At 41.9% G+C, this 22,540-nt stretch overlaps 1 protein-coding gene across 4 annotated transcripts in view; it reads left to right on the plus strand.

Moving 5' to 3' along the window:
- Window positions 1–22,540, plus strand: part of LOC125457603 (evC complex member EVC-like) — a 56,811-nt gene that overhangs the window by 23,504 nt on the left and 10,767 nt on the right. For all 4 annotated transcript variants that reach the window (XM_048542052.2, XM_048542071.2, XM_048542081.2 and 1 more), the window contains 6 exons: window positions 2,971–3,183; window positions 5,792–5,901; window positions 8,676–8,886; window positions 9,123–9,323; window positions 16,090–16,234; window positions 17,340–17,451. In XM_048542052.2, the coding sequence (XP_048398009.1) occupies window positions 2,971–3,183; window positions 5,792–5,901; window positions 8,676–8,886; window positions 9,123–9,323; window positions 16,090–16,234; window positions 17,340–17,451 (992 nt within the window). The remainder of the gene's footprint in view (window positions 1–2,970; window positions 3,184–5,791; window positions 5,902–8,675; window positions 8,887–9,122; window positions 9,324–16,089; window positions 16,235–17,339; window positions 17,452–22,540) is intronic.

Genomic DNA, 22,540 nt, shown 5'->3' on the forward strand with positions numbered 1-22,540 from the left:
ATAGATTTCAGTTTTTGATACATTTTACAGTTTAAAGGTTCTATTCTGCTGACTGAAACTTAGGGAGTGTAAAGTTCAGACAACATTTCAGTGTTGTGATAGGCTTTTCTTGATTTTGAGCAAAGAATTTCATGATGGACCATTTCTTGTTAAGTCGTACCCTTATAGCCTCCATGCATTATACACTCCAATAAATTATGATCACTGTTTAAAGCTGAATAAGTGCTTGTTGACTGATTGGTATACTTACTAATGGTATAATAGGTTTTGAAAATCTACAATGGTTTCTCCTCCCTGTAAGTGCTAAGTTCACCTTTACAAACCGACACCACCAATTTTGCAGCTGAAATTGAATATACAGGTGGGTCTGATTTGCACCTAACTTAGAAATATTTGTACTTAGGATCAAGATCCAATGTTACGCATGATGCAACAGTGTAATATTTTCATGAACTTTACCAGCCAGCCATCCTTCTGGTTGAGTGTGTCTGACAGCTGAGTATTTGCTTGTGCTTATGAACCAATATTCTAAACTGTTGTGCTTTGACTTGTGTACAAATCGACTCTCGAGTGTCTCAAACGGAATCCATGCCTGTCGTGTAAATTCTGTGCCCATAAGCAAAAGTGACTCATGAAATCAAAAATGTACAGAATTGATCTACTTAGTTATTAACAGACAGTCCTGACTTGAAGTTGCGGTTCCACTCCTGAAAATATTGACTTTAAATGAATGGACTTTAATGATATAGGAGATCTTGTAGAAATCAAAGATAAGCCGGGGTTAGGTTCCTTCAGGTGTTTCCTTGGCCATAAAAACCAATGTACATGTAGCAATACAAGACAATGCTTGTACAACATTGAGCATTCCGAACTGAAATAACTTGTGAAGCAAATATAAAATACATGTGAAACGTTGCTAGAGGAGAAGCAATGCCAGGAGGCAAGCTGAAACAAGGGCAGCACAGAAAGAAATGCTGTGGGTTGGAGGCAGAAAGCAACATCAAGGGGAGAGGCAAAACGAGGAGGTAACAAAAGTGAAATAGAAATGACCTAATTTAAAGAAACAGAGCTCAAAAAAAGTCGAGATTTAAATGAACTGACTTGAAGTGGAGCGAAACAAAATTGAGGACTACCCACATTTGTGATTTTCCAGATGACAATTATTTATTCAAGGACACGAGATATTTTGTTTTCGTTCCCTGGCAAAAATTGAATGTTTTATTGGAGATTTAAGAACAGAATTTTGTTTCGAGTATAACTCTTCTAACTCCAAGATAAGAGCCACAGAATCATAGAAGTTTATAGCATGAAAGATGGTGATTCAACCCATCATACCTAGGCCTGGCTCTTGTCAAAGCAATCTAAGGTTAATCATACCTCCATATTTTCTCCCTTACTCATAGAACAGATTTGTGTAACATTATGCAACAGTGTGGTATTTCCATGTTCTTTTCTAGCCAGCCATCCTTCTGGTTGAGTGTGTCTGACAGTTTATTGCAACATCTGCTGTCACGTGCACCGTCTTATTCTATATTTCTGCAGAATTAGATTAAGATTGTTTCAATTGATTTTACTTTAGCTATCATAATCAGCAAACTGGGGAGATTTGCATTTATTGTTAGTACTCTTTTCCTCTAGGTAAAGGGACTGCAAATAAGTTGGTGTGCCGCACAGTCCTTAAAGTAACTGATTTATTTTTTAAGCCTGCATCAAAAATATTTGTCATGTACAAGTAAAGGGAAATCATAGAGCTGAAATGTATTGGGATAATTTCTAATTTCCTGCCTTCATTGTGGAGTTTCTAAGACTGGTAGCACGGATCATAAATCTAGGTGTAGGCATCACATGAATTCTGTGTTTATTTTGTTCAGAGGTTTGTACACAGCATTTGACCAGACTTTTTGATGCATGCTTCTAGTGGGTGAAGCTCTTCACTAAAAGCATGAAGTGAAAAGAAATTCTTTCTCATTACAACTAAAGGCGGCACGGTGGCTCAGTGGTTAGCACTGCAGCCTCACAGCGCCAGGGACCCAAGTTCGATTCCAGCCTCCGGCAACTGTCTGTGCGGAGTTAGCACATTCTCCCCATGCCTGCATGGGTTTCCTCTGTGGGTTCCGGTTTCCTTCCACAGTCCAAAGATGTGCATGCTAGGTGGATCGGCCATGCTAAATTTCCCATAGTGTTCAGGGGTGTGTGGCTTTTAGGGAGATGGGTCTGGGTGGGATGCTCCAAGGGGCGGTGTGGACTTGTTGGGTCGAAGGGCCTGTTTCCACACTGTAGGAAGTCTAATCTAAAGATGTGGAACCAAATGGGGAGGTGATGGCCTAGTGGTATTATCACTGGTCTGTTAATCCAGAGACGCAGATAATGTTCTGGGGACTCGAGTTCAAATCTTGCCACAGCAGATTGTTGAAATTGAATCCAATAAATATCTGGAATTAAAAGTCTAATGATGACCATAAAAATCCATTGCCAATTGTTAGGACAAACCCATCTGGTTCACTAATGTCCTTTAGGGAAGGAAACTGCCATTCTTACCTGGTCTGACCTACATGTGACCCTTGACTTAGCGCAATGTCATTGACTGCCATGTGGACAATTAAGGATGGGCAATGAATGCTGGCCTAGCTAGTGATGCCTTCATCCCGTGAATGAATAAAAGTAGATGAGGTTTGGATAGGATAGATTTCACTTTGCAAACATTTAAGTTGAAAACTATCCTTTAAGTGTTTTCCTCAACTGCAAAACATTGAAACTGCTTTTATTTAGATTAGATTAAACCAGAGCACCCGGAAGAAACCCACGCAGTCACAGGGAGAACGTGCAAGCTCTTCACAGACAGTTGCCCGAGGCTGGAATTGAACCCGGGTCCCTGGCGCTGTGAGGCTGCAATGCTAACCACTGAGCCACCGTGCCGCCCGTCTTACTAAAGCAGACTCATAGCAAACTAAGAATTGCTATATCCTACAGAATCTGCATACTAAATCATCACGGACTCTGGACAAACTGATGGAGGAGCTCTTCACGGAAACCCTACCAAAACTAACCAGTGTATCATTACCTGCGATGGAAACTCTGAGAAGCCGTCTGCAGCAAGACCTGACAGCAAGAAAAAAAGCAGCTGCAGTAGAAAGAAAACAACAATTGAAACAATTTCATGAAAAACTGGCCCAAATGAAACAGGTATGTAAAATCAATATTGCCAGTCCCTTTTGGTTTTGTAGTTCTCATCCATTTTATTTTGCCTATTTCCACATGCGAAAAGGTTGGTTCGGGGACCAGTCGTCAGTATTTTTGTTACTCATTATTTGACCAGGTACTTGATTAATTAGAGGTTAAATGGCTAATCAAAAGAAATAAATTAGCCTATGAGGGGAAGCTAGCTAGAAATGTAAAAGGAGATAGTAAGAGTTTCTACAGGTATCTAAAATTGGAAAAATGAAATCTAGTAACTGTTGGTCATGTAGAGAATGAGAATGGGGAGTTAATAGATAATGAAGAAATGACAGATTAAATTAATATTTTGCTTCTTGTTTTTACTGTAGAGGATGCAAAACATCTCAGTAATAGCTGTAATGAAGAGATGGAAGGAAGAGAAAAGCTTTATCAAGTTACAGCTGCTAGGGAAGCAATACTGAACAAATTAATGGAGATACAGGCTAATCTGTCCTTGAATTCTGATGGACTTCATCTTAGGGTTTAAGGGGCAGCTAATAAGGGAGCAGATGTATTGGTATGAATTTTCCAGCGTTCACTAGATTTCTGGAAATGTCCCATTGACTTGAAAAGTAGCAGTTAATTATTCTGTTCAAGAAGAAAGGGAGTCAGAAAATAAGAAACCATGGGCCAGTAAGGTGTGCATCTGTCATGAGAAAGATGTTAGAATTGTTATGATCCCAGGTGATATTATTACTGCTCAATGACTCAATACTGATACATGACTCAAATCTGGCTTTATGGATCATATTTTATGCAACGTGGAGTCTTTCACCCAAGTGCAAGCATGCAATGTTGCAGATTATTTGAACGACAATTTAAAGTTAATTATACCAATAAAATTAAGATAACATAGAATAAAACAAACTCTTTACCTGTAATACAAATTAAAAATTTAAAAACACACCATAGAAATATATTCCCAATACTATCACTTTACAGAACTTGAACACCAGAGAGTTCCCTTTCCTGACATATTAGATTTGACTTAACAGTTTCTTCCAGTTCCCAGTGTTGACAGTTCAATCACCTCTTGATTACAGTCACAACTGAGCTGAGACTTTCTCAGCTTCAGATAACCCATTCAGAGTTCTAACCAAACATTTCTAGCCTAGAATTTCAACTAAAACGCTAACACTGAAGTAACCAATTTCTTAACCGTTCGAAGCTAGCACCTTACTTTAAAGAGAAACTATTTCTCTTTTGCATCTAACTTCAATCAGAACTTCTGCAAACTGACTCAAGAAAAGCTTTCTAAGCCAAGGGGCTTTCCACTAAGCAAAATAAACAATATCTTAATTTTTCGAAATGAAAGCAAGCTAATACTTTTCAATGTTTCCTCTGTCCAGTGGTAAATCTGTCCCACTATCATTCTAGGGTCTCTCTCTTTCTCTCATATTCCCTGGCTTATTCAAAGTGATCATGAAGAGTTAGTATGGTTTTGTGAAGTGGAAATCATGTTTAATCAATTTATTATTGTTCTTTGAAGGTATAACATACAGCTTAGGATAGCTTGTAGATTTACTGCACTTGGGTTAACTAGATTACATTGTGTAAAGTAGAAGCTATTGGTAGAGGGGATAGTATACTTACATGTTTGCCAGAAAATAGAGAGTATGTCTAACTTTTTTTATGATTGGCAAGAATCTGATCAACTAGGATAGATAGGAATGTATGTTGTGAAGAGACATGAGGTTGCAGACTGATACAGCTAGAATGAAGAGTGAGCAAAAATCTGGTGGATGGAAATTTGGGAAAATATAAATTCGTCCAGTTTGGCTGAAAGAATGAAAAAAGCACATTATTGAAGTAGAGAATGGCTATAGAATTTGAGCAATAGAGGGATCTAGGTATTCTGGTATGTGAGTCAAAAAAATTAGCATGCAAGTATAAGAAGTAATTATTAGAGCTAACAACACCATCCTTTATCATTAGAGGAATTTAGCAAAGAAGAAAGGATGTTATGCTTCAGTTATATATGACATCAGTGGAACCACATATTGAATACTGTGTATAGTTTTGGTGTCTTTATTTAGGGAAAGATGTAATTAAATTGTCGGTAATTCAAAGGATGTCTACTAGATTGATAGCTAGAATCAGCAGGTAGTCTTTATGAGGAAAGATTGGACAGACTGAGTTTGTTTTCAGTGGAGATTAGAATAATGAAGGATGACTTTATTGAATGACATAACATCCTAAATGCTTTTGACAAAGTGAGTGTAAAAATGATGTTTCTTTTTTGTGGGTGAATGTAGAACCAAGGGGAGAGCTAGCAGAACTGTTTTAAAATTCAGATAGGGATTGGAAGTATTTTTTGAGGGTTGTACACAATGGAACTTTCTACCTCAGAAGCAGTGGGAATGGCATAATTGAATAGTCTTAATGGGGTAATAGATAACATTCAGTTTCTTTGCCAGACAAAAATATACCAGGAGTAAATGCAAATGTAAAATTTGGAGTGGACTGAAGCAGCTGAATGGTCTACTTTTAATTCTGACATGTATTTGTATAGGTGGGCCTACTTTTAAAAGTACAGGTTTTGTGTGAAAATCATATCTCTCAATGCAATAATTAGGTATGGATGGATGAGAAAGTAATCAACTCGGTGAAACAGAAATATCTGATCGATAAGCAGGAGAAGATCATTCAAGGATTCCTACTGAGGCAGAGTGATCTAGAGGAGATGTAAGTATGAATTATTCAATGGTGACCAAATTGGAAAGTTACTCATACCATTATGTGATTCAATGAAACTACTCCAACATTTTTTGTTATTAATTTACTTTTGTTTCCTTGAATGTTCTACCTTTCAACTAGAAGTACTTCTGGGGACCATCTCTGGCAATGTGTTTGATGTTGGCTGTGACCATCTTGTCTTATGCAGCCCTGCCATATTATGTGATACAATTAGTTGCTTATGCAATCTAATTGTTTTTTTTTCCCACCCCTTTTCCAGATGTGCTTATTCTTATAAGATCATACAACATAGGAGCAGAAGTAGCCCATTTATCCCATGGAGTCATTCAACAAGGTCATAGTTGATCTGATAATCTTCAACTTCGCCTTCCTTCTTTGACCGCATATCTCTTAATTCTGTTAAAAATCTGTCTATTTCAGCCTTTAAAGTACTTAAAGACCTAGCCTCTATGGCCCACTACAGTAAAAAAAAATCCATGGATGATCCTTTACTCCAAAATTACACCCACTGACCCTAGATTCTCCCACAAGGGGAAACTACTTATCAGCATTTACCCTATCAGCCCTCTAAGAATCTTATATGTTTCAATAAGATGACCAATCATCCTTCTAAACTCCAATGAGTATAGCCCAAACTAGGGGAAATGTTGGTGCTAAATTGTACTAAGATGGCTACTTATGTTTGCTCCCCATATAAAATAACTCAGCTGAGTGACTTTAAAAAGTGAGGATTCAGTTTTAGCTGGTGAAAGTGATCTTTCAAGCAAGCAAACCCTTGCTTAAGGCTGGCAACTATAGAAGTTAAACTACATATTTAAGTTTAAACAGAGCTACTATCTAAATTAAGTTTACACAAAATAAAAATTCAGAATTTCTTACCCAATGATGCACTCGCTCAGTCTTGCTGAGATGCTGTTTCCAAGTGACATTGCCTGTCTGTCCAAGAGCTTTTTTTTAAAATTTAGAACTTAGATCGCAAGTGTCAGCATCAATGGAAGTCTTCATAAGGGCAGCACAGTGGCTCAGTGGTTAGCACTGCAGCCTCACAGCGCCAGAGACCCGGGTTCAATTCCAGCCCCGGGCGACTGTCTGTGCGGAGTTTGCATATTCTCCCCATGTCTGCATGGGTTTCCTCTGGGTGCTCCGGTTTCCTCCCACAGTCCAAAAATGTGCAGGCTAGGTGGATCGGTCATGCTAAATTGCCCACAGTGTTCAGGGGTGTGTGGGTTATAGGGGGATGGGTCTGGGTGGGATGCTTCAAGTGGCGGTGTGGACTTGTTGGGCCTAAGGGCCTGTTTCCACACTGTAGGGAATCTAATCTAATCTAAATCTGATTCCATTATTATCTCGTTTCCACTCACATGAAATTGCCAGCAAGAATATTTGGATTTAATCAGGACAAGATTCTGTTGCTAATTTTACTCTTCTCTAGCTTAGAACTGCTGAGACTAGATCATTTGGCATGGCCTAATTTGGGCTAAAACTCAAAACTGGAGGTGTGTATCCTGAAAAGAAAAACAAAAACAGTGGATGCTGGAAGTGCATTGAGTCATACAACATGGCAACAGACCCTTTAGTCCAACTATTCCATGCGGACCATGTTCCTAAAATAAACTAGTCCCACCTGCCTGCATTTGGCCTACATTCCTCCAAATTCTTCCAATTCATATACCTATCCAAATGTCTTTTGAATGTTATAACTGTACCTGCATCCACCACTTCCTCTAGCAGTTCATTTCACACACAAGCCACTCTGTGAAAAAGAATCCCCTCATGTCCTTTTAAAAACTTTCTTCTCTCACATTAAAAATACACCTCCTAGTCTTGAACTCTCACAGCTGAGGGAAAAGACCCTTGCTATTCACCTTATCTATTCCCTTCATGATTTTATAAACACTTATAAGGTCACCCCTCAGTCTCCTACCTTCCCATGGAAAAAGATCTCAGCATTTTCAGCCTGTCCTTTATAACTCAAACCTTCCATGGCCATCAACAGCCTTTAAATCTTCTCTGAACCCTCTCCAATTTAATGATATCCTTCCCATAGTAGATTGACCAGAACTGCACACAATACTCCGGAAGAGACCTCATCAGTGGACAGTACAACCTCAATATGACATCCTAACTCCTATACTTAACAGACTGAGCAATGAAGACAAGCATGCTAAATGTCTTCCTAACCATCCTGTCTAGCTGTGATGCAAATTTAAAAGAATTGAATACCTGAACTCCTCGGTCTCTCTATTCTACAAAACTATCCAAGAATCCACTTGTTTATTTTGCCAAAATGTAATACCTACCAATTATGCAAATTAAACTCCACCTGCCACTCCTCAGTCTATTGACCCAGTTGATCAAGATCTCTTTTTCAATCTTAGTAGCCTTCTTCACTGTCCACTATACCACCTTAAGAAGAGCCATATCAAACTCAAACCATTTACTTCTGTTACTGTCTATGACTGCTGCCAGACCTGCAAATTTCTCCAGCACCTTCTTCTTTTATTTTTGGGTATATGTTATATGGCCTTGTGTTGAATGGGACAATGCCTTTACCTTCTGAATCATTGCTGGAGCTGTCTGCTATACTCTTAAACATAAATGGCAAAGTTTATCCGCTTGCTCATTTTTCACAGATGCCAATCATAATCTGACTCAACTGCCCCTGTGTTCCCAAGGCATTGGAGGCACTCTGAGGCTAAGAACCAAGCGCTTTCTGAATAATCTGCATATATGACCGCTTTTGTACAAACTTATTCTTTCAGGGTTTCTGAACACATTATTCTGGAACACCAAGTAGCTTTACAACCCATGCTTAGGCAGCTAACTCTAAGGCACTTCAGTCTCTTGATACTCAAAGAAATGAGGCTTTTTAAGGCAAAATGCCTGTTCAGTGAACTTGAAGAACAACGAATGAAGGAACCCCCCATTTGGGATCAGCTTGAGGATGAAAACGTGAAGCTACAGGATAATGAGGTACAGAAGTAATATGCACTGTCTGTTTGTCAAAGCTAACAATAGTAAATAATCACTGACAGTTAACTTTTATTTTTACTTGTCAGTAATGGAACGTTATGGTCAACAGGAATATGGTAAAAGGGTTTTTTTTTTAGAAGGGTATGTGTATTCAGATTAGGCCAAGGCAAACCCTTCTTTATGTCTCTTCAAATGTTTGCCTCTGACAATTTTGGATTTTGTTTATATTTCAAAAGATGTCCAAATTCTCAGAAGACCAGAGGAAGCTGTGGAAAAATGCTGACGTTATTATTCATCAACAGCTTGCTGCAGAATGTCAGGCTTTTGTGGATCTTTTACAGCATCATATGGCACGGAACATTGGCCATGCTCTTACCCATCAAGCCAGAGTGCACTCATTCAAGCAAAACCATGATGACAACACGCAGAAACTTAAGGTAACATTTATTAGCAGCTAACATCGCCTTGTGTAATTACTCTCAAATTTCAATTCCTATAAACCAGTTCAATGCAACATTTGCACACTGACTGGTTAACACAGCTCAAGAATAGATATTTACAGTTTTAGCAAAGATCTGTAGCTTGGGTTGTGGATGATGTTGTTGACTTGCTCACCCGAGCTGGCTTATTTTTGTTCAGACATTTCGTCACCATCTATGTTACATCTTCAGTGGAGCCTCCAAAGAAGCAAAGTTATTCATCTCCGTTTGGAATTTACACTGTCCACTCCATTCTGGTGAGTACTGTCATTTCTGGTTTTGTTCCTTATGGGTTTATATATGGTGTCCAATTCAGTATGTTTGTTGATTGAAGTATAGATGGAGAACCATGCCTCTAGGAATTCCCGTGCTTGCCTATGTTTGGCTTGGGCCACTATGGTTACTTTGTCCCAGTTAAACTGATGGCCTTCATTGTCTGAATGTATAGATATTAAAGAGAATTAGAATAATGGAATCCGTACAATGTGGAAACCGGCCCTTCAGCCCAACAAATCCACACCACCCCTTAGAGTATCCTACCTTGACCCATCCCCCTAAAACCCACCTAATCTACACACCCCTGAACACTGCGGGCAATTTAACACGGCCAGTCCACCTAACCTGCACATCTTTGGACTGTGGGAGAAAACTGGAGCACCCAGAGGAAACCCACATAGACACCTGGAGAATGTGCAAACTCCACACCGTTGTAGAGTGGCTGTGGGCTTGTGGACCACCATGATTCCTAGTGGTCTTAGGAGTCTTGTTGTCAGTTCCGATATGTTCTTGACTAGGAATCATGGGTGGCCCAGAAGCCTGCATCCACTTGAAGACAAACACCTACGAGGATTAAAAACCCTATTCCCTCAACATGCAGAATGAACATGGTTTACAAAATACCATGCACCGACTGCCACAGACATTATATTGGACAGACAGGAAGGAAACTAGCCATCACAGTACACTAACGTCAGCTAGCAGCAAAAAGACCCGTTGAACTCTCCTTAATATCTGTACATTCAGACAATGAAGGCCATCAGTTTAACTGGGACAGGGTAATCATAATAGCCCAAGGCAAACATAGACACGGACAGGAATTCCGAGAGGCATCATTCTCCACCTATACTTCAATCAATAATAGATGGAATTTTACCCCATATATAAACCCATACAGATCGAAACCAGAAATGACAGTACTTACCCTAACGGACCGGACGTATAAATTTCAAACGGGGTAGAATAACATTGCTTCATTGGAGACTCCACTGATGATATCACCTAGAATGGTGACAAAATGTTTGAACAAAAACAAGCCAGCTCAGTGAGCAAGTCAACAACCTCAATAGATATTTGTGCTTTGCATTCCTAATTTCAGCCCGGACTCATCACCTGGACAATGATGTGGGGTTATACTACACTGTCACAGAGTCTTAGACATGAGTATCGTTGTGAATATGTATATAATGGCCCACATGTTTTAGTTCACAATCTTTCATTTTAAGAAGTAAAATTTATCCGTAGGAAATGGGACAAATGGAATTAATGCAAGCTTGCTTTTTATTGTACTGAAAAGTTTGGGGTTGCCTTGACTTAAGAGATTAACAACTCAAAAGGTAAAGATATAGAACAGCATGTGGACTTAAGTAGCTAAAGAACTGGAGATATGAAGTCTGCAATCTTTGCAATATGACAATCCATACAGATGCTTCTATTTTGGGCGTTGGAACTGAATGAGTTTAAACATGTGCGTTAAACCCACATAGAACATAGAACATAGAAAAGTACAGCACGGTACAGGCCCTTCGGCCCACGATGTTATGCCGTGGAATAATCCTAATCCAAAAGTAAAATAACCTAAACTAAATTCCCCTCAATTCACTGCTGTCCATGTGCATGTCGAGCAGTCACTTAAATGTCACTAATGACTCCGCTTCCACGACTACCACTGGTAAACTATTCCATGTGCTCACAACTCTCTGGGTGAAGAACCTCCCTCTGACATCTCCTCTATACCTTCCTCCTAACACCTTAAAACTATGACCCCTCATGGCAGTCAATCCTGCCTTGGGGAAAAGTCTCTGGCTATCGACTCTATCCATGCCTCATTACCTTGTACACCTCGATCAGGTCACCTCTCTTCCTCCTTCTCTCCAGAGAGAAAAGTCTGAGCTCAGTCAACCTCTCTTCGTAAGACAAGCCCTCCAGTCCAGGCAGCATCCTGGTAAACCTCCTTTGCACCCTCTCCAAAGCCTCCACATCTTTCCTATCATAGGGTGACCAGAACTGGACACAATATTCCAAGTGTGGTCTCACCAGGGTTTTGTAGAGCTGCAGCATAACCTCGCGGCTCTTAAACTCGATCCCCTGTTAATGAAGGCCAAAACACCATATGCTTTCTTCACAACCTTATCCACCTGGCAACTTTGAGGGTGCTATGCACTTGAACACCAAGATCCCGCTGTTCGTCCACACTGCCGAGAATCCTGCCTTTAATCCGATATTCAGCATTTAAGTTCGACCTTCCAAAATGCATTACTTTGCATTTGTCTAGGTTGAACTCCATCTGCCATTTCTCAGCCCAGCTCTGCATTCTGTCAATGTCTCGCTGAAGCCTGCAATAGCCCTTGATACTATCAACGGCACCTCCAACTTGTCTGTCATCAGCAAACATACTAACCCACCCCTCAACCTCCTCATCCAAGTCATTTATAAAAACTACAAAGAGCAGAGGCCCAAGAACAGAGCCCTGCGGGACACTACTCAGCATTGATCTCCAGGCAGAATACTTACCATCTACAACCACTCTCTGCCTCCTGTCAGCCAACCAATTTTGAATCCAGATAGCCAAATCATCCTGTATCCCATACCTCCTGACTTTATGAATGAGCCTGCCGTGGGGAACCTTATCAAGTGCCTTGCTGAAGTCCATGTACACCACATCCACTGCTTGACCCTCGTCAACCTGTCTCGTGACTTCCTCAAAGAACTCAATAAGATTTGTAAGGCATGACCTGCCCCTCACAAAGCCATGCTGACTCTCTTTAATCACGCTATGCTTTTCCAAATAGTCATAAATCCTATCCCTCAGAATTCTTTACAAAACCTTGCTGACCACAGACTTAAGACTGACTGGTCTGTAATTTCCAGGGATTTCCCTGTTCCCTTTCTCGAAAAGAGGAACAACATTTGCCTCCCTCCAATCTTCCGGTACGACACCCGTGGAGAGTGATGAAGCAAAGTTCTTTTCCGACTTTGCCTTCTGCAGTCCCTTAAAGAGCCCTGTCAGATACTCCGCCCAATCTTTCCACAATTGGCTAGGGATCACTAAGTCATTTATGTAGGTGGCACAATTAGTCAATTCTTCAACAACTCTGTTCATTAGCCTTTGAAAAATGGCTGGTACGTTTTTCATTCCAAAGGGCATTAGTTTAAATCGATCTGGCCAATTTTGGGTTATAAAAACAGAAACTTCTTTTGCTCTCTCCGACAAAGGTACTTGCCAGTAACCGCGAAGTAAAACAACTTTTTAAACACACTCCTCCAGCCTTGGAATTGGGTATGAATCAGTAAAACCCATTTACTTCATCAGATCTAAATAGAAATTATAAGCTAAGGGACAATGTATCTAAATGTCAATTTGCAAGTAGTTTAGAGCAGGCTATGTCAATGTGGAACAAAAACAAAGTTGCTGTAAATGCTCAGCAAGTCTGGCAGCATCTGTGATGGTAAAAACAAGAGTTAACATTTTGGGTCCGGTAGCCCTTCCATCAGAACTGAGGATACGTCAACATGGAGATTGGTGGAGCATAGGAGATACTCTGCTTTAAATTTATTCAGGTCCTTTGGTGAAAAAGTTAATTTCAGTTTGGACCTTGAGTGATTTGTAGCTCACTAAGGGATGGCCAAAGTGCATGGCAGTTAGACCTGCATTGTAAGCAGAGTAGAATCCTAAATTCATCATTTACCTTGTGAAATATGGGTGAGTCATAATCTCTGTTTATATTTTGAGGGAACTGAAACAGGAATATTGCCTAGTTTGAAAGTAGTCAGGAGAATTGACAGTGGTCCTCTGCAGATTCTTGTGTAAAAGAAAGTAATCGGCTAGAATGTATTCAAAAAGTAACCAGAACTAGGGAAAAGATATCCATAGTGAAGAGAGGGTATATGAAGAAGTTACCTTTGATAATCACTGGATTATCCAGAGAATTCTCCAGAGGACTGAGGTAAATGTCTGGGTGGTCCCTATAGAAGTACATTATTTAAAGCTTGATGTATCTTTTAAAGGAATTAGTAGCGGATGTAAGAATTAAATCGAGTACGCGTGCATAGTTGTGAGCCATAATGTCAGTAGTGGTCTTTGGACTTACTTTTCTACGCATTTTCAACTGCTTTATTTAAAAAAAAAGTGAAATCTTGCAGCAGAGACTAAAACTGGTTGTTTGGAATTTTTTTTTAAATGTTAACACTTTTTAAGTGGACCATAACAACAGAAAGATAAATTTACATTTAATAGAAGAAGTGTAGCAGTTTAAAGTAGGACTAATGCATTTGGAAGCACAATTTCTATTTTTAAAAGTTTTATAGTGCATTATTTCTGGTAATAGATACAGTAGAGGGTGCTGTTCTGCACAAAACACCGGGCTAATTCTATACACAAAAAAAACGAAAGAATTTCGGTTGCTGGAAATCAGCAACAAAATCAGAAATTACTGAATAAACATAGCAGGTCGGGAAGTATCTGTGGAGAGAAAGCAGAGTTGAAATTTTCAGTCCAGAACCCTTCTCCAGAATGGGGCAATTCTATCTTTGATGAAGATGTGAGATGAGTGATATTGGAATAGTCTCTCACCATTCATCCTGTCCAACTGGAAAGATAAAAGAGATAAGTAGGGAGTGGCCAGGCTGATGTTATCCATTTTAGATGATTGGCAAAAGCTAAATTCATTTCCACTGCATTTTAGCATCAAATCAGTGTGATATATAATCTTCTTCATGAAAGAATCATGCTAAAGGATTGTAAACATTACAAAATTGTTTTCCACATGTGGCTTTTCAACTCTGGATGTAGATAGAGACCAGTGCCTCTTTAAAAGAAATTCAAACTTCCAGTCATTAACTGAATAAACTATATTACAAAATTTTACATGTTAAACAAAAACCTTTATGGTGCAGGAATTAATCAAAGGCAGCACTACTATCTCCTGTTATATTTTGAAAACAGATACACTTCACAGTATTCTAATTTTACTGCCACCGGAGAGCTCCCATACACTTGACAGGATCTTAAGAGTTCTGTCCGTTCTGGGACCAAACTAAGGTATGCCACAGCCCTCTTAGCTCTTCCATTGTGTTCCAGCTATGCTTCAGATGCGAGATTTCTTGGATTCTTCAACTAACATTTAGGTAGAAAACGCTCCTTTGCCGCCTCATAATTGTGGGCTCATCAGATCAAGCATGGCACTTACTGAATTCATTACGGCTTGAAACCTTAAAATACCTTTGGTTTCTGAAAACCTTCTGCTGCTAGTCCCCAGTTCTTTTAAAATCACAACTGGTGACAGACTTCTCTGTTCTGATTTTAGTGGCTAACAAAAATCAACAGCCTTTTCTATCAAAATCACAGAGGTAGCACCAAAACTTCAGTAGAGTCCCACTCTGTATCCTTTAGCTTTATATAGCAATAGGAGACATCTGGAATGTTCAAAACAGATATATGGACTTAACTATACCTTCAAAACATATATTTGATTCTGTGGGATCCATGTGAATAAGTTACAACTTTCATTGTGAAAAATATAGACTTCCTCTATCCACCAAAATGTCCAGAGGAGTTCTGCACTTTTTATAGGTTGTTGTCAGTGCTTCTTTGGTCTGGCAAAACTACAAAAATAACTCAAACCTCCCTGATTTGCACCAACAATTTAAAAGCTTTTTTTGCGGGGCCTTAAGACTACCCATCTCCTCCAGAGACATCACTATAATCTGAGGCATGATACTTCTCACCACTATCCCATCAATAAGACTTCCCTTGGGATATGTAATCACCTTAGAGGTGCCTAATGGCTCAACCAAGTGTCTTCAGCCTTCTTATATTTAAACATGTCAAACCTGAACCTACAAGTTTTATATTCTAAAACATACAAATGATATTTTTAACAGTCAGAGATTTTGGGTGCAGAGGTCAGAGTGTGTTGAGAATTTTCTGTTTATAAAAGGTTTCATCGCCAGAATCACAATTCTAGAAAACCTACCCTGAGATCTCAATAAATTCTTCAGGTTCTTTGAACTAACTGATATGATGTGGAGGTGCGGTATTGGACTGGATTGGGCAAAGTCAGAAGTCACACAACACCAGCTAATAGTCCAACAGGTTTATTTGAAATCACAAGCTTTCGTGGCTTAGCCCTTTCACTGATGGAGGGGCTACACTCCAAAAGTTTGTCATTTCAAATAAGCCTGTTGGTCTATAACCTGGTGTTGTGTGACTTCTAACTGACATAAAATTACCTTCTTAATTTTCTCTTCAAAAGTGAGTTTCCGCAGATATTTATAGTCTTGTTTTAAAAAATCTCAACATTAAATATTAAAGTGTATTAAAACTCAGCTTATGTAGCAAAAGAATAACCTGCTTTTCTTTTTCTGGCACTGTGTAGAATTGTTTTACTGTAAGATTTAAGGCACAGTAATACAAATGTTAACTTGCACAAATTTGATTTCTTTAAAGAATCTATTAGTGGAGAGAACAACCGAAAGTGTCTATGTGACAATGGAAAGTGTAACCAATCTAATCCAGAACTATGACCAGAAGATAGAAGAAATCATGGATGTATACCAAAAAGACAAAAAGAATCAGCTGAGTTTCATGCAAGGTCTTGTTACGTTTTCTATGTAAACCATAGTTTTATGCGGATGGGGTTTATTCATGGGATGCGAGTGTCACTGGCTGGGAGCATTTATTGCCTATTCCTAAATTCCCATGAACTGAGTGGCATACTAGGGCCATTTCAGAGGGCAGTGAACAGTCAATGACATTGCACTAAGTCAGGGGTCACATGTAGGCCAGACCAGGTAAGGGATGGCCAGTTTTCTTCCCTAAAGGACATTGTTGAACCAGGCAATCAACATTGGTTTTGTGGCTGCTGTTCGGCTAGTTTTTATTTCCAAATTTTTCCATTCTGGAACATTATACTTAGACTCTGGATTACTAATCCAGTGACATTACCACCACGCCATAACTTCCGCTTAGTCAAATAATGATTTTCAAAGCGGGTTCTTAGCATTTTTAGATGCATGTCCTCAGTAAAATCTGACCACTATAAGAAGAACATTTTGACTGTCCACAGTGAACCACTGGAAGTACGCAGACATTGTTAGTGATAATACTAAGAAAGCAAAGGCAATGGTGTTTCTATTTGATGTCAACAATTCCATTTTTATTCAGTACATAATGTATGATTGAAAATTGCAGGTATGTTATGTTCACTCGAGTGAATGACTGCAGTAAGTTGAAAAGGTAACTGAATCATTTAGTCAATATCAATTATTATGTGAATTGTGCTATCAGCTTCAGGTCCAATCCCATATTAAAACAGTTTAGAAATGTTGTTATATCACTTGCATATTAGTTTGGACTTTCAACAGAGTTGTGGACACATTATACTGCTTCAATCGTATTGCTGATAAAAAGTGCTACACTTGTTATCAATCCTTTTTATCTTGTGCTCATGACAAGAAATACCAATGTAAAGAAAATATATAATTTATACTTTGGACATTTTTCTACTAAAGTTCACGTGTCAGTACAAGTTATTGTTGTATAGTAATTTGTTTTCGGAGGAAAGGGAATTGCTGCCTTTACACAATCAATAGGAAGTTCAGGATTTTGAATTTTGTAATGGAGCCTTTACTGTGTGTTTCCAATTAATGTGATGTTGTGAGAGTTGTAATTTTAAGTGATGTGTGTTGTTTAAACAGAAACATTTAAAAGACAAAAACTCAGCAAGGAAGCGGCTTTGGAGGACAAGCTGAAGGCAGACTTAGTCAGTGTGAAAACAAATCCTCTTCTACCAAGAAGAATTCAACACCAGTGAGTAAGATTTTAGATTGCAATCTCCTACTGAGATTTTCACAGTGGGAAAATTAGTGCAAAAAAACTCTGAAAACTATACTGTGTGCACAATACTTGTATGTGTTATGGACCAGACCAGACCCCTTCCGAATATTTCAAGAAGATAGCCTAAACCCTAACGTTTTCCTATTTTAAAGGTAGGTGGGAAGTGCTTGTTCCAGATGTGATGCGACTGGTCAAACTGCTTGACATTAAGCAAAACACAGTTTAGTAAACACTATAGTTAAAGTACAAACAAAAGAAAGAGGAATTTAGAGCAACTTATCTATTGGAAAATTTAACTGAATACCTATTACTAATTTACTGTTCCAGTGTAGTAACATCCCATAAACACACAAGTTGGCAAAAGCCAAATTCAGGCAAAGATTCATGCATGCAGTTCTCCAAATCAGGAGGAAACAACATCAAGGGATTTCAGACAGAGCAGCAGCCAGGAATCATTCGCTGAAGCTTCCAACTCTTCTGAGATCCCAAACAATGTCAGACTGCTAACACTAAAGAAAATTAGCAAGCCTGGTCTGTCAGAGCTGACTACATCCATTCAGGCAGTGTAAAAACAAAACCAAGGCCTCCTAAAGTTATTTACTCAAGCTGCCCTCAGTAGCTACGTCTGCCTTTACAACCTCTCTTCAAAACAAAAAAACTAGGACAGAGTAATCTCTTAAAGTGACAGCATGGTTTGGTGCATTTAATTGAATTCATTCTTAAAAAGCCAGTGTGTTGTTTTTTCAATAAATAAAGATATTACCAGAAACTTTAAAGCTGAATTTTGAGATAACGGAAATGTGATTATGTCAGTCCCGATAATAAAAAAAAGCTATGTAAAAGGAAATAACCTGATGTTATGTTGGATTCTTGTCACCACTTGTTCTGTTTGGTTTGAATTGCTGTAATTATTTATCTGATTTTTGTTATTCATCTCTGAGGAATGTGAGAATATGAACTTAGAGTGACTTCTAAGTTCAACTTTCTTTTGCAGACCTGTAAAACATTGTACAACTTACTGAAGTTATGGCTGCGATTTTCAATCTTTAGTCGGGGCACTGAATTGGGAGAAATCTCATTCCCACAAACATGACTATCAAAAGTGGCCACCCATATTTCCAATCTTTGGTCTACCTTTGGGGATTAGCTAAACTGGCAATCTGCCCAGGTAACCTGGGGAAAGTCTAAGAGGCTGCCTAAGAGGCTGAGGCAACTTGGTAAGAGAGAATGGGAACTGCAGATGCTGGAGAATCCAAGATAATAAAATGTGAGGCTGGATGAACACAGCAGGCCAAACAGCATCTCAGGAGCACAAAAGCTGACGTTTCAGGCCTAGACCCTTCATCAGAGAGGGGGATGAGGTGAGGGTTCTGGAATAAATAGGGAGAGAGGGGGAGGCGGACCGAAGATGGAGAGAAAAGAAGATAGGTGGAGAGGAGAGTATAGGTGGGGAGGTAGGGAGGGGATAGGTCAGTCCAGGGAAGACGGACAGGTCAAGGAGGTGGGATGAGGTTGGTAGGTAGGAGATGGAGGTGCGGCTTGGGGTGGGAGGAAGTGATGGGTGAGAGGTTAGGGAGGCAGAGACAGGTTGGACTGGTTTTGGGATGCAGTGGGTGGAGGGGAAGACCTGGGCTGGTTGTGCGGTGCAGTGGGGGGAGGGGACAAACTGGGCTGGTTTTGGGATGCGGTGGGGGAAGGGGAGATTTTGAAACTGTTGAAGTCCACATTGATACCATTGGGCTGCAGGGTTCCCAGGCGGAATATGAGTTGCTGTTCCTGCAACCTTCGGGTGGCATCATTGTGGCACTGCAGGAGGCCCATGATGGACATGCCATCTTAAGAATGGGAGGGGGAGTGGAAATGGTTTGCGACTGGGAGGTGCAGTTGTTTGTTGCGAACTGAGCGGAGGTGTTCTGCAAAGCGGTCCCCAAGCCTCCGCTTGGTTTCCCCACTGTAGAGGAAGCCACACTGGGTACAGTGGATGCAGTATACCACATTGGCAGATGTGCAGGTTAATCTCTGCTTAATGTGGAATGTCATCTTGGGGCCTGGGATAGGGGTGAGGGAGGAGGTGTGGGGGCAAGTGTAGCATTTCCTGCGGTTGCAGGGGAAGGTGCCGGGTGTGGTGGGGTTGGAGGGCAGTGTGGAGCCAACAAGGGAGTCACGGGGAGAGTGGTCTCTCCAGAAAGCAGACAGGGGTGGGGATGGAAAAATGTCTTGGGTGGTGGGGTCGGATTGTAGATGGCAGAAGTGTCGGAGGATGATGCATTGTATCCGGAGGTTGGTAGGGTGGTGTGTGAGAACGAGGGGGATCCTCTTTGGGAGGTTGTGGCGGGGGTGGGGTGTGAGGGATGTGTTGCGGGAAATATGGGAGACGCGGTCAAGGGCGTTCTCGATCACTGTGGGGGGAAAGTTGCAGTCCTTGAAGAACTTGGACATCTGGGATGTGCGGGAGTGGAATGTCTTATCGTGGGAGCAGATGCGGCGGAGGCGGAGGAATTGGGAATAGGGGATGGAATTTTTGCAGGAGGGTGGGTGGGAGGAGGTGTATTCTAGGTAGCTGTGGGAATCGGTGGGCTTGAAATGGACATCAGTTACAAGCTGGTTGCCTGAGATGGAGACTGAGAGGTCCAGGAAGGTGAGGGATGTGCTGGAGATGGCCCAGGTGAACTGAAGGTTGGGGTGGAAGGTGTTGGTGAAGTGGATGAACTGTTCGAGCTCCTGTGGGGAGCAACAGGCGGCGCCGATGCAGTCATCAATGTACCGGAGGAAGAGGTGGGGTTTGGGGCCTGTGTAAGTGCGGAAGAGGGACTGTTCCACGTAACCTACAAAGAGGCAGGCATAGCTGGGGCCCATGCGGGTGCCCATGGCCACCCCCTTAGTCTGTAGGAAGTAGGAGGAGTCAAAAGAGAAGTTGTTGAGTGTGAGGACGAGTTCGGCTAGGCGGATGAGGGTGTCGGTGGAGGGGGACTGGTCGGGCCTGCGGGACAGGAAGAAGCGGAGGGCCTTGAGGCCATCTGCATGCGGAATGCAGGTGTATAGGGACTGGACGTCCATGGTGAAAATGAGGTGTTGGGAGCCAGGGAATTGGAAGTCCTGGAGGAGGTGGAGGGCGTGGGTGGTGTCACGGACGTAGGTAGGGAGTTCCTGGACCAAAGGGGAGAAAATGGAGTCCAGATAGGCGGAGATGAGTTCGGTGGGGCAGGAGCAGGCTGAGACGATGGGTCGACCAGGGCAGGCAGGTTTGTGGATTTTGGGAAGGAGATAGAAACGGGCCGTGCGGGATTGGGGAACAATGAGTTTGGAGGCTGTGGGTGGGAGGTCCCCTGAGGTGATGAGGTCATGAATGGTGATGGAGATGATGGTTTGGTGCTCGGGTGTGGGGTCATGATGAAGGGGGCGGTAGGAGGTGGGGTCGGAAAGTTGCCGTTTGGCGTCGGTGATGTAGAGGTCAGTGCGCCATACTACCACTGCGCCACCCTTGTCTGCGGGTTTGATGGTGAGGTTGGGGTTGGAGCGGAGGGAGCGGAGGGCTGCCCGTTCTGCAGGGGAGAGGTTGGAGTGGGTGAGAGGGGTGGAGAGGTTGAGGCGGTTAATGTCTCGACGGCAGTTGGAGATGAAGAGGTCGAGGGAGGATAAGAGGCCTGGGGGTGGTGTCCAGGAGGAGGACTTGTGTTGGAAGTGGGTGAAGGGGTCAGTGGAGGGAGGGTTAGGCTCCCGGTTGAAGAAGTAGGCATGGAGGCGAAGACGGCGGAAAAACTGCTCTATGTCCGACCGTGACTGGTATTCGTTGATGTGTGGTTGTAGGGGGACAAAGGTGAGCCCCTTACTAAGGACTGACCGTTCGTCCTCAGTTAGTGGGAGGTCTGGGGGGATGGTGAAGATGCGGCAGGGTTCAGTGTGGCTGTCTCCTCTGGGGTTGCTGGCTGTGGAGGTTGTGGGCGGAGCGATGAGGTCGTCAGCCGTGGGCGGGGTTCCGTCGGCGGTTGGAGGATCGGGGTGGGCAGCAGCAGCTGCGGTGAGGGTGGTGTGTGGGCTGTAGTACCTGGACGTGGAGGTGGTGACTGCAGCAGCGGTTCCGGAAGTGGTGTGGCCGGCGGAGGCGGATGTGACGTCATTGGTGGGGTCTCCGGCCGTGTCCTCATGGTCAATGGCGGCGGGTGCATGGTGGGGGAGGGGCAGGGACAGACTCGGGATTTGGGAGGCGCAGGAATCCTCTTGTGGGTGGCAGGGGCCAGTGAGTTGGTTGTACTTACGATTTTTGGTGTCCAGTAAAGCTGAGTGAAACTGGGTGTTCAGTCTCTGGATCCTGCGGAGGATAAAAAACAGCAGAGTCCTTTGCAGGTCTGGGAGAGGGAGGCTCTGAGCTGGGGCAGGCTGGATTGCAGTGTGTGCGAGTGTCTGTTTCAGGACTCGCAGGAAGAAACGCTTCTGAAGGGTCTGAATATTCTGGGTGTAGAGGTGGTCATGGTTGGGGCCAAATTGGGAAGGCTGAAATGTGGACTGTAGTCCCTTGGGGATGATCTGGTTCCGTAGGCAGGTGCTGAGGAAGGTGATGTGGCTGTGGTACCTGGTTTGCTTCAGGACATGGTCGAGCAGTTTCAAGGCCGAAGAGATTACAAGAGAGTTGCAATGGGAGAGACATTCCCTGAGGTTGGTCCGGAGGGAGGAGGGTAACTTCTTCAGGTTAGGCATCCCTGGAAGAGGCTTCGCAGTGAGGTTAAAATAGTATCAGAGATAATGGGAACTGCAGATGCTGGAGAATCCAAGATAATAAAATGTGAGGCTACTCACATTAGCAACTTGGTAAGAACTGCCTTTGGGCTCCAGTATTATATGCAAAGTTTTTCTTAAAATGTAGAATAAAATGAAAAAGACCGTCTTATACCCCCTCATTCTCGACGCCCCAATAATGACAACCTGTGGTCCTGCAACGACACCCGTGCCCCCTCATACTCCCTGGACCACCCTGTATCTTTCTGCCATTGCCCTTCATATGCCCCAATCATCCCACGGCACTTCGTAGCTCCTATGCCAACTCAATATTAATTCCTATCTTCTA

The sequence above is a fragment of the Stegostoma tigrinum genome, chromosome 1, assembly GCF_030684315.1.
Source record: "Stegostoma tigrinum isolate sSteTig4 chromosome 1, sSteTig4.hap1, whole genome shotgun sequence".
NCBI lineage: Eukaryota > Metazoa > Chordata > Chondrichthyes > Orectolobiformes > Stegostomatidae > Stegostoma > Stegostoma tigrinum.